The following is a 15,628-nucleotide window of genomic DNA, read 5'->3' as shown; positions in this document are numbered from 1 at the left end:
GGGTTTCTCTGTGTAGCCCTGGCTGTCCTGGAACTCACTTTTAGACCAGGCTGGCCTTGAACTCAGAAATCCACCTGCCTCTGCCTCCCAAGTGCTGGGACTAAAGCCACCACCGCAGCTTAGGCTGCTTTTAATGTATTGCTTACCTTTGTCTTGGAATAAGAACCATCTCGTGTGACCCACCCCCTCCTGAGGCAGGAGGGGGCTACTCTCGGCTGCCGGATGTTATCTTGTGTCCAGAAACATTTTGCTGGGCACATCTTTAATCTCAGCCCTTGGAGGCAGAGTCAAATGGATCTCTGTGAGTTCAAAGCCATACCGATTTACATAAGTGTTATAGGCCAGCCAAGGCAACCCAGCGTGACCCTGTTTTTTAAAAAAAAAACAAAACAAAACAAAACGAGAGACACGAACCACCTGGTGAGGCCAGTGAGTCTGTAACAGCGAATCTGAGCTCTTGATGGTATAACGTGATTGGGCCTTTGGCGGTCCACCCACTATAAAGTGGGTATAAATCAGGGTAAGCATGCAAAGCGGTGAACTTCAGAGGGTGCTGGAGGCCCCGGGAAATTTGGCAATTACTGCTTTAGCTTTGGCATTTCAGGACTAGGTAATATTGGGGCCTGGCTTGTGTGTTATCTCCACACATTGTGAGGAGGAACGTAATTCAGATTTTCAGGTAGCATCAGCCGTTTTGTAACATGAGGTAGATCAAGCTTAGCATGACCTGGGGTTAGATGCAGCTTGTAGTTTGCTAGTCAGCGGCCATAGCGGCCAGGGTGGGGGGCGGGGGGCGGCTAGGGCGCTTGTGGAATTTGTGAGGTCATCTCTACAGCAACTGCAAAAATGGAGGCAGATGTGCCAAGGGGCTTGTTTGTAGTCTGCATTCTGAGCACTGGGGTTGTGGATGAGACTCCTTGTGACTCTATTGTTTTGGCCCCTCTCAAGTCCCAGAAATCACCCAGCCAATGGCTTTTGTGGGCCACTATGTTCCTTCCATATCTGCATCTGTCCCTGGTTGCTTGGCCTGAATATAAGCCACTTATTGCCTTCATACTGCTGATGGCACACACTGGCCTCTCCTGCCCAGTTTATAACCCAGGACACCAGTTCCAGGCTTCCCAGGATATTGTCGTGAATGAGCCATCCTCAGGAGAATGGGGAGAGATGGGGTTTTGAATGCCATGGTTTCCCTTCCTGTTTTTTTTCCCCCTAAGGGCATCATTGAGACAGGGAAGCAAATGTCAGCATGGCTGGAGAGGAACTCGGCAGCCATTTTAATCCAAGGCAGTCTGCCTGACTCACCTGTGATACCCTAGGAGGGGAAGGGAAGTTGGTAGCATCCCTTCTAGCATCCCTTGAACAGCTGGCATACAGATCCCTCCCTACTTAGAGTGGCATCTGTCTTCTCTTCACACGCTGTTCACACACCAAGGTGATAGATGGAAGTCCCATGTCTCCCTGCAGGAGAGTCTGGGTTAATCAGCCCGTATTAAGGTGGGCGCTGTTCTTTTCCAAACCGATGTCAATGGTGACTGCTTGTAGCAATTGAATTCTGGCTTACCAGGTTCCCCTCAAGGAAGGTAATAGTCTTTATGTGGGCACATGAATAGCCAGAACAGGGATGTTTTCCCGGGGAGAGTCTGGAACCAAGTCCCCTAAGCTCAGGCTTAGGTAGAGGGAAGGGCGATGTCTTAGGGTTTTACTGCTGTGAACAGACACCATGACCAAGGCAACTCTTATGAGGACAACATTTCATTGGGGCTGGCTTACAGGTTGAGAGGTTCCGTCCATTATCATCAAGGCAGGAACATGGCAGCATCCAGTCAGGCATGGTGCGGGGAGGAACTGAGAGTTCTACATCTTCAGCTGAAGGCTGCTAGAAGACTGACTTCCAGGCAGCTAGGACTAGCCCACGCCCACAGTGACACGCCTACTCCAACAAAGTCACACCTCCAAGTAGTGCCACTCCTGGGGCCAAGCCTATTCAAACCGTGACAGGTAGCCATGTGAAGTGTAGGAACAGGATCTCGAGGGTCTGACACCCTCAGCCCAGTCTGAGGAAGTGTGTCAGTCTCCATCACTGTGGTAGTGTCAACAGTAGCAGACCCATGTGGTGGCTGGTGTAGATCATGAGCCTGAGAACTGATGTCTCAGCTCACCTGGGAAAGAGCTGGAACTGTTTGGGCTTGGACCCGGGCAGGAAGTTAGGCTGTGTTCCAGAATGTTCCTTTGACTGAAAGGATCCCATATCTGCGCCTGCTTGCTCTCTCCCCTGTGCCGACTTCCTTCGGTCTTTCACTCTTGACTTTTCCCACTGCTGTCCTCGGCGTCGTTGCCATTGTCCCTATGTCTCAATGTATTTCTCCCTGGCTTCCTGGTATGTTCTCACGCCTGTCCCCTGGAACTCTAGGACAGGGCAGAGCTGTTGGAAATAGCTCTTTGCCTTGCCTGCTAGCTCCTCTTTCATCCAGCAAAGGGACTCTGTGTGTGTGTGTGTGTGTGTGTGTGTGTGTGTGTGTGTGTGTGTGTGTGTGTTTAAGGCATGGTTTCTCTGTGTAGCACTACTGTCCTGCAATTCGCTGTGTAGACCAGGCTGGCCTCAAACTCAGAGATCTGCCTGCCTCTGCTGAGACTAAAGGTGTGTTGTGCACCACCACTGCTAGCAACAAGGGACTCTCTCAGCCTTTGAGCATCTGTGATTTGGAGTTACTATAAAGCTGTATCTATGCCCTCTAGCTCCAGATCCAGGGACCACATTGGTGTTTTCTGCACTGGCAAGTGTGACCAGTCTCAATGGAGGTATGATATTTGTGGACTAAAGTCTCCACAGATGAGGTAGAGGCTAACTTTTGGGGTTCAAAATACTTAACGGATGATCTCATTTTAACACACCTCAGTTCGCCTGTAAAATTATAGTTGGAAAGAGATGGCTCCTCTAAGAATTAATGAACCAAGGTGTGGAAAGCCCTTGGGGAGGTCACACGTGTGGCCCCCGCTGTTAAGACGTTGCATCATGCAGAAGTCACGCCTGCCACAGCACGTAGTACATGGGTGGGGGGAAGTCGAGATGCAGTACAAGCATCCTGTGACTTAAGGAGATGACTTGGAAATGGGCCTAGGAGGATTTTGTGCAAACAAGATGTGCCTTGGTTCCATAGTCATTCCTCTGAGCCATCCCCTATGAGCCCTCCAGGGACCAGTGTTCCAAGGAATGACTAAGAAAAGGCTGTGGAGAGATGCTCAGGAGGGACCTCCTGCCTTCTGGCTCAGCATGATGCCGGGACCAGGGCCATCTGTTCCTGGCTACAGCCAAGTCCCAGTAGGAGAGTTTGATCACCAAGGTCCTTAAGACAGGCCCTTGCCTGCAGCATCCCAACACCTGCCTTGAGTTAGCTGGGGTCTCTAGGGGTTGCTGGCTGCATCCCTCAGGCTGACTGGAAGCCTTGGAGTCTGCATCACCTGTCCTTGCACCTCCATGTTCCCTGTGCCCTCCTGCGTTCTGTCTTTCCCTCCCTCCGGTCTTGTGAGAGGAGTCAGGGCTCATCTTCCCCCTGCTCTTCCCTCTCAGGTTGGATCCATGCAGTGTACACACCCGTGGACTCTCTGGTGTTCGGCGGGAACATCCTGCATAGCTTCAACGTGCCCATGCAGCTTCGGATCTACGAGATCGAGGACAGGACCCGGGTAAGAGGCGCCTTCCTTCCCCTGCCGGGCCAGCTGGCCTTTCTCCACACCTCTTCAGTTCCCTCCCACTCCTGCTCCCTGTCTCAGGCTGGGGCCTTGGTTCTGTCCCTGCAGTGAGCTGTCAGACCATCCACAAGAACCTGTCCCTAAGACCCTGGAGTTTCTGTTCGAGGTCAGGCCGTAGGCAGACTGAATCCTCAGTGGAAAAGTTGGGCATCCCGATTGTAGGCGTCTGTCTGTAATCTCAGCATTTGGGAAATGGAGGCAGGAGGATCAGAAGTTCAAGGCCAGCCACAGCTACATGGGGGGGGGGGGCAGTGTGAGCTATGTCTTCTCATTAAAAAACAAAACAAAAACAACCCTTTAAAGAACCACTGTTATATATATATATATATATATATATATATATATATATATATACACACACATATATATATATATGTATGTATGTATGTATGTATATACCTGAACAAGTGTCCGTGTGTGTGTGTGTATCCTGAGAGATCAGCAGGAAGTGGGAAGAACCCAGGCTTTCTCCTCTTTGCTTATGTAGAAAATGGTGCTCGAAGAAACTTTCTGTTGTTCTTGTTGCCGAAATTTGCAGGGGGTGAAGAGGCCTGGCCTGGTTCAAAGTCACATCTCTCCTAAGCATTTCCTTGGGAAACTGAAGTCTGGTGGAAAGGAAGCTGGTGTCTGGCTCTCTCGTCCTGTTTCTGAGTTCTGGGGCCGAGGCTTCCCTGTGCCCATCCTAACTGACAACTCAGCTATGAAATCCCTCCCAAGAGAAGGGCCCTATGTGCCTTTTGTTCTGGAGTTTTCCCTGGATTATCTTTAATGGCTAGGATTTGGCCACCCTTTTTATAATGCTGTGACCTGACCCCATGTCACCAGGCATTTGAGACAGGTTCAAGGGTAAGCCCTGGGATAAAAAGGGCCTATTGCGTGGTAGTCTCTCTCTCTTTTTTTTCTTTTGTTTTTAATGTGGTTATTTAATTTTTTTTTCTTGGAATTGAGATATAACTCATGTCATAAAATTCACCATTTGAGATGTACAATTCTGTATTTTTAGCCTGTGGCCATCACCGCTAGTTCTAGCACATTTCACGAACCCCCTACACACACCAAGGAACCCCTGTACACCTTTGCAAGCATTCCTCTTTTCCTCTTTCTTCAACTCCTGACAGCCCCCGATAGAACTTTCAGTCTCGATGAATGTGGCAGTTTGGGACCTTAGCTAAGGATGGAGTCATGTAATATGTGACCTTTCACATCTGGACTCTTTCACTCAGCATGGTGTTTGTTTTCAAGGTACATCCCTGGGTAGCCACTGCCACCCCATCTCATAACTGAGTAGAGTCCATGGCATGGACAGACCACATTGCCATTTCTACTTGGGATTTGCCTCAGAGGTGGCTTTTTGGCCTGGAAGATGTGTTGACGTGCTTGACCTCTATAAAGAAATGCCTCACTCTGCTCTGGTCAGAATGTATCTTTGTGGTCCTGTTTTCAGGTCTCGGCTTTCACAGATTGAGACACTGGAGTCTAAGTGAGAGGTATTGAGGAGGGAGGCCCAGGGCGTGCTTGAATTTCCCCTTTGTGGATTCACTGACTTGGGATGCCCAGCTCTCCCGTTGTCCTGGGCCAAGATCCTATGCAGACGACACCCCTCCCCCATTTCATAATAGAGCTCTTCCCCTTCCCCTCTCAGCCATCTAGGAAACTCCACACAACTGCGATCTGGAGCATGGCCTTTGCTGTTCAGGAGAAAAGTCACTGTTTGAGCACAAATAGTCACTTTTCAGTCTGCGTCAAATGCGCTCTGGGCTCCAGCCAACTGTTCTTTGGCCAGCCCTGAAAAACAGTTCAGTCTGTGAGCAGCAGACCAGCAGGTGTGGATGGAAACCCAGCGTTCTAGAAGAGAGGTCAGGCCCAGGCTTTCCAGGCAGTTCCTGAAAGCCAGAATCAGACTGGGATTTCTCCAGACTTCGGCCACTTGCTGGGTAGCTGTCCCCTCCCACGGGAATGTGATTGTGCATCTAAGTGCATCTGCTCCTCCCCCCCCCTCCATCTACTTCCCCCTCCACCCCACAGCTGACTGTAGTCCATAATTCCCAGAAGAGGAGCCTGGTTCCCCTCTCCAACTGGTGTCACTCAAGGCAGGAGCCACGGTAATAGACCCGCCCCCAACTCTCCCACTGCATCCCGGCTGTTTGCACTGGTGAAGGGTCTCGCCCCATCAAGATGCACATCAGCTCCCTCCCCCAAGGGCCCTGGTCCTTAGTCTCTAAGGGGGATTCCCATCTGGCTTCTCTGAAGCAGGTTGTTGGCCTGAGGGCTGGGGGTGGGGGTGGGGGTGGGGGGATGGCTAGGAAGCAAGGCTGGGCTGCAGGCAGCAGCAGGCATTTTAATCTGCTTTGATTTCTGGTCTTGGGAGAGGGGTTTGGCTACAAGGCCCAATTGTTTAGGTCCTAGAATCCAAAAGCAGGCAAAGGCCATTGGAGAGAGTCCTGGAAGCCAGATAAAATCCCAGCACCAGTACTCCTAGTCAGCTAGTTACAGCTCAGTTCTTCCCATCCCTATCGGCTCCTTTAAGAAGGCTATGGGCAAACCCTCTCTCGGAAAAACCAAAAATAAACAAACAAACAAACAAAAGAAGGCTATGGGCATTTAAAAATAGTTTGTCCCAGAGTGTTCTAAGACATGGCTTTGCTTGGAAACAAATGAAGGAGGCTGGTCAGAGAAAACTCAGTATGTGAGTCGCTCACCCTCTGTGTGGGTTTGATCTTAGAAAAGGTATTTATTTGCCTTTGTAGCCTTCGGTGGCGGCAGGATGGTCTATCTAGACCTAAAACCCCAAACTTCTCCCACTTGGAGGAAATAGTTTCCCTTTTCTGGACTCCAGGCTGGGTGACACTTACTCTGCAGTATCCCGAGGCCCTCCCTTAGCCGGCAGCACAAGCAGGTCCAGGCCTCTGGGGAACTGATAGCGCACCTTATCCTTCCTGTAAGTCTCCCACTCTGAGTAAAGGCGTGAGACCAGAATGGGCAGCCTGTCACAACACCCGGCACCACAACGGTGGCGTACTTTTAGCTCTGGTTAGCTACAAGGACAGGAAGAAAGGTCCAGATGAGCGCTCATCCCACTGCTGTCTTTCTTACGTTTGTCTTTTCTTTCCTTAATGGCTCTAGTGAAATCAGCTTTCCCAGGAAAGGTAACGCCAGCAACCCCTTCCGTTCCCTCCCTTTGCAGCCAGTGACTCTGTCTGGAAAACACACATTATTTACCTCCCCTCTTCCCCTCCCTCCTGCCATCGAATCTTATTTTTCCCATTGATTTTTTTTTTTTTTTCCAGGAGAAAAACAAAGTTTAAGATAGCTCTGCTCACCCTCGCACTTTAATTCCTTAAGACCTGGGCATTCTGGGAGCACAGAGGTCTATCATCAGCTCTCCTCCTGAGGCTGCTTAACTCTTGGGTAATACGAGCCTCTGAGGAGTGGCTTAGGCCAGGCAGGTGCCACTTAAACGGGCCTTCGGAACTCCAGTTGGATCCCTGAGATCCACCATTGATGAATTGTCCTCTAGGCTGGGTACCGTGACTACCTTGCCCTTTGTTTTGGACAGAGGTTGGTTTAAAAACTCAATTTGGAGCTAGGCAGTGGTAGCCCATGCCTTTAATCCCAGCACTTGAGAGACAGAGGCAGGTGGATTTCTGAGTTCCAGGACAGCCTGGTCTACAGAGTGAGTTCCAGGACAGCCAGGGCTACACAGAGAAACCCTGTCTTGGAAAAAAAAACAAAAACAAAACAAAAAAACCCCACCAACTCAATTTGGTGAGGGTCCAAGTTTGTCACCAAATAATATTGAGCAATCATATGTTTAATGTTCCCAGGCGTGTGGCTGAAACCTTTTGAAGGCGAAGGGTAGAAGGCGACAACCTGTTTGTAAGTTTATTTTTTGCAAAGTTTTTTCCTGCAGTCCTCTCTTGGAAAAAAAAAAGTAAATACCCACTCCCCCCCCCTCCCAAAAAAACACAAAAAAAACAACAAAAAAAAACTAAACCAAGTTGAATTCTTTCATTTGTATTTGTTTTCACCCAATTAGTTTCCCTTGGGTTCAGCAAAAAAGAGGGGAGATTTGCCTTCCTCTCCTGAAATACAGCCCCTTCCTCTAATTTCCTCCCTGAACTTGAAGGATTCTCTGGTGTCACAGTGCCCATCAACAGCACAGTGGCGTGGGCAGTCTCAAATTTTTTGATAAGCGAAGAGTTGGAAGTGTTTGATCCATCACGTCTTCGTTGGGAGTTGTGAACTCAGGGCTCTGTTTTCCTCCACTTGCAATTTTAGGGATTGGCAATTTGTTTCAAAATCCTTTGAGCCAGTCTCCAGCATAGGGATGGGCCTGAGCCCCTCCCCTCAAACCTTTCACCCTAGGAAGTCAAGGTCTACCTCAAACTCAAGAGCCCCTCTCCGGTGTAAACGCAGGGGCTTGCTGATCAGTGACCAAGAAACTGGGCTTCTTAGAAAGTAGCTGGAGCCAAGGAAAACGCTAGAGTATGCTCCCTCCTCTGTGCATCTTCCCAAGGAGCTGAAAAGCATGTGGCGACCATGATCTCATTCCTAAACACCGTGCATCATGGCAGGGAACTCACAGTCCGTAGGAGGAAGATGTGGAACCTGGTGGGAAAGGGTCCGAGAGCCAAGAGATTAGCTGAGGTCCCCGAGGGCCGGAAAACAGAACTGGGGAGGTCTTTTCCAGCTGGGTGCTTAGAGAATACAGGAAAAACACTTTTAAGGTCACGGAGGGATTGGGTCGGCTCATATTTGATATCGTTGAAAAGGTACCAGGTACCAGGGGAATGCAATGCTGTTAGCATAGAAGGGGCGCCTGGGGCTAGGGGATGCTTGCTGAAGGGTGAGAAAGGTCAGGAGGGAGCACCCTTGGGGATCGCTGGGGAGCCGCTTGGGGATGTGCAAGACCCACTGGGCGGTGCTTGGAGGAGAGCACCCCACAGTGGGCCATGAGCTCACCTTACTAGGCCTTACTGCTTGCATGCCCTTTCAGGGTGTAGCTTCCAGAAAGTTCTTCAGTGCTGATGCCATCTATGGGAGTATTCCTCTTGTCTTTTTTTGTTGTTTTTAAAAAGATTTATTTATTTCATGTTTGTGAGTATACTATCATTGTCTTCAGATACACCAGAAGGAAGGGCATCAGATCTCCATGACAGATGGTGGTGAGCCACCGTGTGGTTGCTGGGAATTGAACTCGGGACCTCTGGAAGAGCAGTCAGTGCTCTTACCCGCTGAGCCATCTCGCCAGCCCTTTTCTTTCTTTCCTTGCCAGCCCCTGTGCAGAGCCTGCACTGCCACCCATCAGAATTCCCTTGATGCCCTCACATTTTACAGTTCATGAATGCATTGCCTCTTTACTTGTAAGAGACAGCCAAGAGGGCCCTCTATGGTTACTCTGCCAGGAGACCTTAGAGTATCCCCCCCAACACTGCCTCTCCCTCCCCCCCCAGTGACAAGATGATGGTCACGCTGGGGAATTGTGTCCCTTGGAGCCCCGTAGTAGCAGGTATTGTAGGTGGGTGTGGGTACAGATGCTGTGAACACTCTGGAGGCCCTGCCCTTGGAAGGAAGGAGAGACTGCACTACCATTCACAGTGGTCCTCCCCTCCTGGCCTTCCTCCCAAGATTCAGGAGGATGTCCAATAGCTTGTCTGACGGAGGATAAAGACCGGGAGTGGACTTGTCTTTTCCAAAGGGGTGCGAGAGACAGCAGAGCCCATGCAAGAATATTCTAAATCGAGGAGCATCATGTCTGGGGTCAGGCAGGGCTCCCATCTGCAGCCACCCACAGTGCTGGCTGCAGGTCAGGGGAGAACTGTTTCTACACATGGTGGGCCCTGTTCACCCTCCAGGGTGGGTAGCTCAGGTCCCAAACTGTGATGCCTACCACACACAGGGCGTGCTCCGCCTCATCCATGCATGCTGCTGGCGCTTCCCCTCCTAGGCCTCTCTCTTGCCTCCCCGCCAGTGACACCTCCCATTTTCCCCCTTTTGCCATTTGTGCCCCTGCTAAGACAATGAGCTCTTCTCGAAGGAACCTCAACCGCCCGCCTTGTCGTGTCCCCCACCCCCCTATCCCCCCCCTCCTCGCCCGGGTTCCTGGAAACTGACCTCTTGCCGGCTTGCTCTCTGCTTTCAGGTTCAGCCCAAGTTCCGTTACCCCTTCTACTATGAGATGTGCTGGTATGTCTTGGAGAGATATGTGTACTGTGTGACCCAGCGCTCCTACCTCACCCAGGAATACCAGAGAGAATTACTGCTTATTGGTGAGTAGCCTGCATGTAGCTTGGAGCCAGCTGCCTGGCCAGTGCAGACATTCTTTTTGTTGTGGAGCCTGTGGGATGGTCCTGGGTCTCCTGGGATTCTTTAGAGCCAGAATCCTGGACATTAGGCTTCTCAGGAAATAGCCCGGCTTGTGAGCCTCCAGCCTAGAACCCAGAAGCCGAGAAAAGGAGCTTGTGACCCTCAGAAGAAACATGGTTGTCACCCCTTCCCTTGACTGTGCAGGGAGAAGCCTGTCACCAGAGTACTTGCTAAAAAACAGGACCATTTGACAGGACAAAGAATCTAGGTTCATTTCGTTTCTTTATGGTTGCCAGCTGCTTTTAGGGCTTTTGTCCCCATAGGAGCAAGGACACATAGCCCATAGTCCAGGACAACTTTACCCAGAAAGGAGAGGTGGATGGGGCTGGCAACACGGACTTGAGGGAGCAGGGGGATGTAGAGTCAGGGAAAGGGCATAGGCTGTCAACTGCAGTGCTCTATCCTGCTTTCGGTACTTAGAGGGACAACAATATCAACCTATCCCTTGATTCATAGATGCGTACTACGAAGTTGCTTCTGGCTTGACAGGGATCCCTGATCAATTTGTAAGAACTAGGAATTCTTCCTTCAAGTGTGGGGCAGCTAGTAGTCTGGGGGAACATTGACTGATGTCATATGGTACTAGCACAAAATACAAACACAAGATGTGTCTATCTTGCGTTCACAGTGTGTGCAATTTCTTCTGTGGTCTCTTAGTTTTTCTATCTCTCCCTCCTCCTAGTAAGTCTCTCCTCTTCTTCCCCTTGGTCTTGTCTTTGGTTTTATTTTGGGGTTTGAGGGTTTGGGCTAGGCAATCGCACACACACATTTTTTTTTAAAAAAATATTTATTTATTTATTTATTTATTTTATGTATATGAGTACATTGTTGCTGTCTTTAGACACACCAGAAGAGGGCATCAGGTCTCATTACTGATGGTTGTGAGCCACCATGTGGTTGCTGGGATTTGAACTCAGGACCTCTGGAATAACAGTACACACATACATATACATCTTATTGGCCTGGAGTCTTTGGTGCTTTGAGGTACAGCCTTGCTATTTAGTCCAGGCTGGCCTAGAACTCCCTGTGTAGCCAGACTAGTGTCAAAGCCTCCATCTTCCTGCCTGCATGTCTCCAACACGGAAGTTTCGGGTATCATGTTGGTTGATGTTGCACTGGGAATTGAACCCAGAGCTATGTGCATATGAGGGAGACACTTCTGTGCTTTTTAGTCTATTCCTAGGTATGTATAACCATCATCTTAGAACATTATTTTCAAAAGAAGTGTATCCCTTAACTTTCATCTTTGCTTTTGTTTTGGGGACAGTTTTGTGGGCCAGAAGGTGGCTTTCAGGAGTCTGGTCTTCTCCTCCTATGTAGGTGCCAGGGACTGACCTCAGGCTGTTGGGCTCGGCAGCAAGTTCCTTTACCCACTAAACCATCTTGTCAGCCCTTAACTGATTTTTTTTTTAAACATTTATTTTTTAAACATTAACTGACTGTATATATAGACATCACCATGAAGGCCAAAAGAGAGCATCAGCTCCTATGGAACTGGAGTTACAGATGGCTGTGGGCTGCTACAATGGTGCTGGGAACCAAACCTATGTCCTCTGCAAGAGCAATGATTGTACTTAACCACTGAGCCATCTGTTTACCCCTGCCCTTGACTGATTTGTATACATATGGTAAAATGCCAGGCATAGTGCATAGTAAAGCAACCTGTGTAGGCATACTGAACTAGAAAAAGCAGAGCTGGGATTTGAACCTGTGTATGGCTGGCTATTGCCCTTCTACAGGCCAGGAGGCCAGGACTGGATCCTTGCTCTTTGCATAAAAGTAAGTGGAATCTACAGAGCTTCCTGCGTTGGTTAAGTGATTATAATTATGTCTTATGATCATCCCCCACAGATGCCCCAAGAAAAACCAGTGTAGACGGCTTTTCATCCGATTCCTGGCTGGAGATGGAGGAGGAGTCCTGTGAGCAGCAGCCCCAGGAGGAGGAAGACAAGGAGGAGGAAGGGGATGGTGCAGATAAAACACCCAAGCCACCCACCGAGAGCCCCACCTCACCCACCAGCACCCAGTCAGAAGACCAGGACAGCACAGGGAAGAAGCCGAGAGCCCCTGCCTTGCGATTCCTCAAGAGGACTTTGTCCAATGAGTCAGAGGAAAGTATCAAATCCGCATCGATGCCCATAGACTACCCCAAGACACCCACGGGCTCCCCGGCCACTGAGGTTTCTACCAAGTGGACTCACCTTACCGAATTTGAACTGAAGGGCTTGAAAGCCCTGGTTGAAAAGCTAGAGTCTCTTCCGGAGAATAAGAAGTGTGTCCCTGAGGGAATCGAGGACCCCCAGGCCCTCCTGGAAGGTGTAAAGGTGGGCAGGGGCCATGGCTGGGTCGGGCATAGGGGTAGATACTCTGGGGCTGGTCTAGGAAAGCCTATCTGGACAGTGGAATCTGGGACTACCTAGCAGCTAGGCGGGGGCTTGCTCTGAGGTGACCCCAGCTTCTCTGATGATCCTTTTGGAATCTCAAGGCTCCCCTACATCCTCAGAAGGTTTAGTGTGTGTTGTAACAATGTTCTGTTGTCTCTTGGTGAGAAGGATCCCCATTCTGGGTTGATTTTTCTAGGGCACGAGTGACATTTCCAGGTATCCAATCTTATAGTCAGTGGTCGACTATGGCACCGTGCAGCAACCTAAGGTTGAGTGGTCACCATGATCTCAACTGTATCTGCATGCTCCGTGTAGGAATCAGTCCCTGAGGGTCTGGTAGAGCTGGGATTCAGATCCAGGAGGGATGCTACAGTGCCTGCTCAGCATCCCACTGTGCAGAACTGCTTCTTTTTACCATAGCTAAATCTTTTTGTTGGTTGGGGTGTTTTTACTATTTATTTATTTTTATTTATATGAATACACTGTATTTTTCTTCAGATACACCAGAAGAGTGTGTCTATCAGATCCCATTACAGATGGTCATTACAGATGGTTGTGAGCCACCATGTGGTTGCTAGGAATTGAACTCCGGACCTCAGGAAGAGCAGTCAGTGCTCTTAACTGCTGAGCCATCTCTCCAGCCCCGTTGCTAAGTCTTATGTCTGAGGTCATGGGACGTCTCCGTTTGCTCCCTCCAGGGTCTGATTAGGGCAATACAACTTGCTGTCTCCTGGACTTTAGAAAATGGAACTCAAGTTTCTTCCTTGGGAATTGGTAGTTTATCTACGCGTCATTGTGTTGGTAACTCAATGCAGGGTCTCGGGGAGTCAGGGGCAAGGCTGGGGGTCGTGGGGTGCTGAGGGTTGGAGTATGTGAAATATTGGGGCTCGGGTCCGATGGCCTAAGAGTTAGCACCAGTAGAGGGAACCGTTGGACAAAAACCACTAGTCCAGGAGCACCTGACTTACTAATTTGATTTTTGTTGCGTGTGAAACCAGATAGAGTGCAGGGTATCATACATACTGGGCAGGTCCTCCTTCACCTTCCCCACGTCCCATTTCTACTGGGTACTTTTGTAGTGTGATAAGCTAACAGAAACCTGAGGATTCTGTCCTGTGCCTCCTTTTTTTTTTTTTAATTGTGAGAGCCTGTAATGTGAAATTTTTAATCAATTCATTTTTAAATGTTCATTTTGGAACAATATTTCCAAAGTTCTGCTGGGCTGTGGTGACGCACACCTTTCATCCCAGCACTTGGGAGGCAGGGGCAGGTGGATTTCTGAGGTAGAAGCTAGCCTGGTCTACAGAGTGAGTTCCAGGACAGCCAAGGCTAGACAGAGAAACCCTGTCTCAAAAACCAAACAAACAAAAAAACAAAAAAAAAACCAAAGTTGTGAGTTTCCTGAAACTCAGAGATCCACCTGCTCCTGCCTCTGCCTCTAGGCTAAACATGGGAAATGTTCTTCACTTTAAGAGCACCCGTGCGTTGTGTGTTTCCAGGGAGTGCCCCTGGCTCCTGGCCAGGTTCCTTTCTAGGTAGAAGAATGGACTCCTTCCCTCTTCTAGTATCTCTCTGTTGCCCTCTGAGGCTGGGTTCGCCTGCTGGTGAGGAAGCCTGTTGAATCACAGGCATGGGTAGAGAGCAGAATCCTGTGCCACCATGGTGAGGCTCATACCATATCCTGAGACCAGTACTGCTCTGCCTAGCTGGCTGAGTTTCTTATTTTGATTCTAGCTGAATGACAACCTTATTCACTTGATTGGTGAAGAAAGAGGTCAGAGTCTGTGGAGAGCCCCAGAAAGCGAGTACTGACTGTCTTCAGAGGTGGCTCTTGCTTTACTTTTATTTTTGAGACACACCCTCCTCTCTCCTGGGCTAGGATAGCCTCAGAGTGGATGTAGGCCAGGACGACCTCGACATTCAGTCCTCCTACTTCTATCTCCTGAGTATGGAAATGCAGGCGTGTGCCACATGTGTTCAGTTCATGTAGTGCTGGGTCATTGAACCCAGGGCTCTCTGAGTGTTGTGAAGGGACGCCGCTAGCTGCTGGGACTCACCCCTCCTGACATACACTTATTTTGATAGCAGGACCAGGAAATCAAGATCCTTGAGTTTAGATTTGACTTACGTTCTCAACTACTTGCCACATGGCACTGGGCAGGACATTCTGCTTAATATTTTCTGGTGTTTTGTAAAATGAAGTTTTGCAAATGAAATGAAATTTCCCAACACTGGGAAGGCAGAGGTAGCCATATCTCTAGGAGATCGGAGGACAGCCAAGGCTGCATAGTGAGGTACTGTCTCAAAAAGGCCAAAACAAAACAAAGATGTTGGACATGGTGGGCTTCATCCTTCTAGGGACCAGATTCTGAGGTTTCTTGGTCACTCTGAAATACTTAGGTACTTCCTTAAGAAGTGATTTGGGCGGGGCTGGAGAGGTGACTCAGGTTAAAAGCTCTTCAAGCTTTTTTTTTTTTTTTTCTTTTTTGGTTTTTCAAGGGCTGTGTAGCCCTCACTGTCCTGGAACTCACTCTGTAGACCAGGCTGGCCTCGAACTCAGAAATCCGCCTGCCTCCGCCTCCCAAGTGCTGGGATTAAGGCATGCGCCACCACCGCCTGGTCGCTCTTCAAGCTTTTTATAAAGGCCCAGAGTTGAGTCCTGGCCACCAACCTTAGGAGCCTCACAACCACCTGTAAATGCAGCTTCCAGGGAGCCAGTGCCCTCTTCTGGCCCCTCAGGGCTCCTTAACTTATATGCTGTAACCACATGCAGACACAAATGTGCATTCAATTAAAAATAAAATTTTGGTCGGATGGTGGTGGCACACGCCCTTAATCCTGGCACTCAGGAGGCTGAGGCAGGTGGGATATCTGAATTTGAGACCAGCCTGCTATAAAGAGTGAGTTCTAGGGCAGCAAGGATGACACAGAGAGACTCTGTCTCAATAAACAAAACAAAACAAGACCAAACCAAACCAAACCTTGTCGAGCTAAATAGCTCAGCAAATAGAGGCACTTGCTGTGAAGTCTGATGACCTGTATCCAATCCCTGAACACCCATGGTAGAGGGAGAGAATTGACCTGAATGATTGACCTATCCTCTGACCTTTATGGGTGTAACCGAG

The 15,628-nt window shown here is 49.4% G+C and overlaps 1 protein-coding gene across 1 annotated transcript in view; it reads left to right on the top strand.

Moving 5' to 3' along the window:
- Positions 1 to 15,628, top strand: part of Kdm2b (lysine demethylase 2B) — a gene marked incomplete at its 3' end in the record, with an annotated part of 122,945 nt that overhangs the window by 46,620 nt on the left and 60,697 nt on the right. Inside the window, exons 9-11 of the mRNA XM_031391148.1 lie at positions 3,572 to 3,687; positions 9,896 to 10,022; positions 11,971 to 12,443. Coding sequence (XP_031247008.1) covers positions 3,572 to 3,687; positions 9,896 to 10,022; positions 11,971 to 12,443 — 716 coding nt within the window. The remainder of the gene's footprint in view (positions 1 to 3,571; positions 3,688 to 9,895; positions 10,023 to 11,970; positions 12,444 to 15,628) is intronic.

The sequence above is a fragment of the Mastomys coucha genome, unplaced genomic scaffold, assembly GCF_008632895.1.
Source record: "Mastomys coucha isolate ucsf_1 unplaced genomic scaffold, UCSF_Mcou_1 pScaffold22, whole genome shotgun sequence".
Taxonomy (NCBI): domain Eukaryota; kingdom Metazoa; phylum Chordata; class Mammalia; order Rodentia; family Muridae; genus Mastomys; species Mastomys coucha.
Note: the sequence above shows the minus strand (reverse complement) of the source record. Positions and strands in the feature narration are given on the sequence as shown.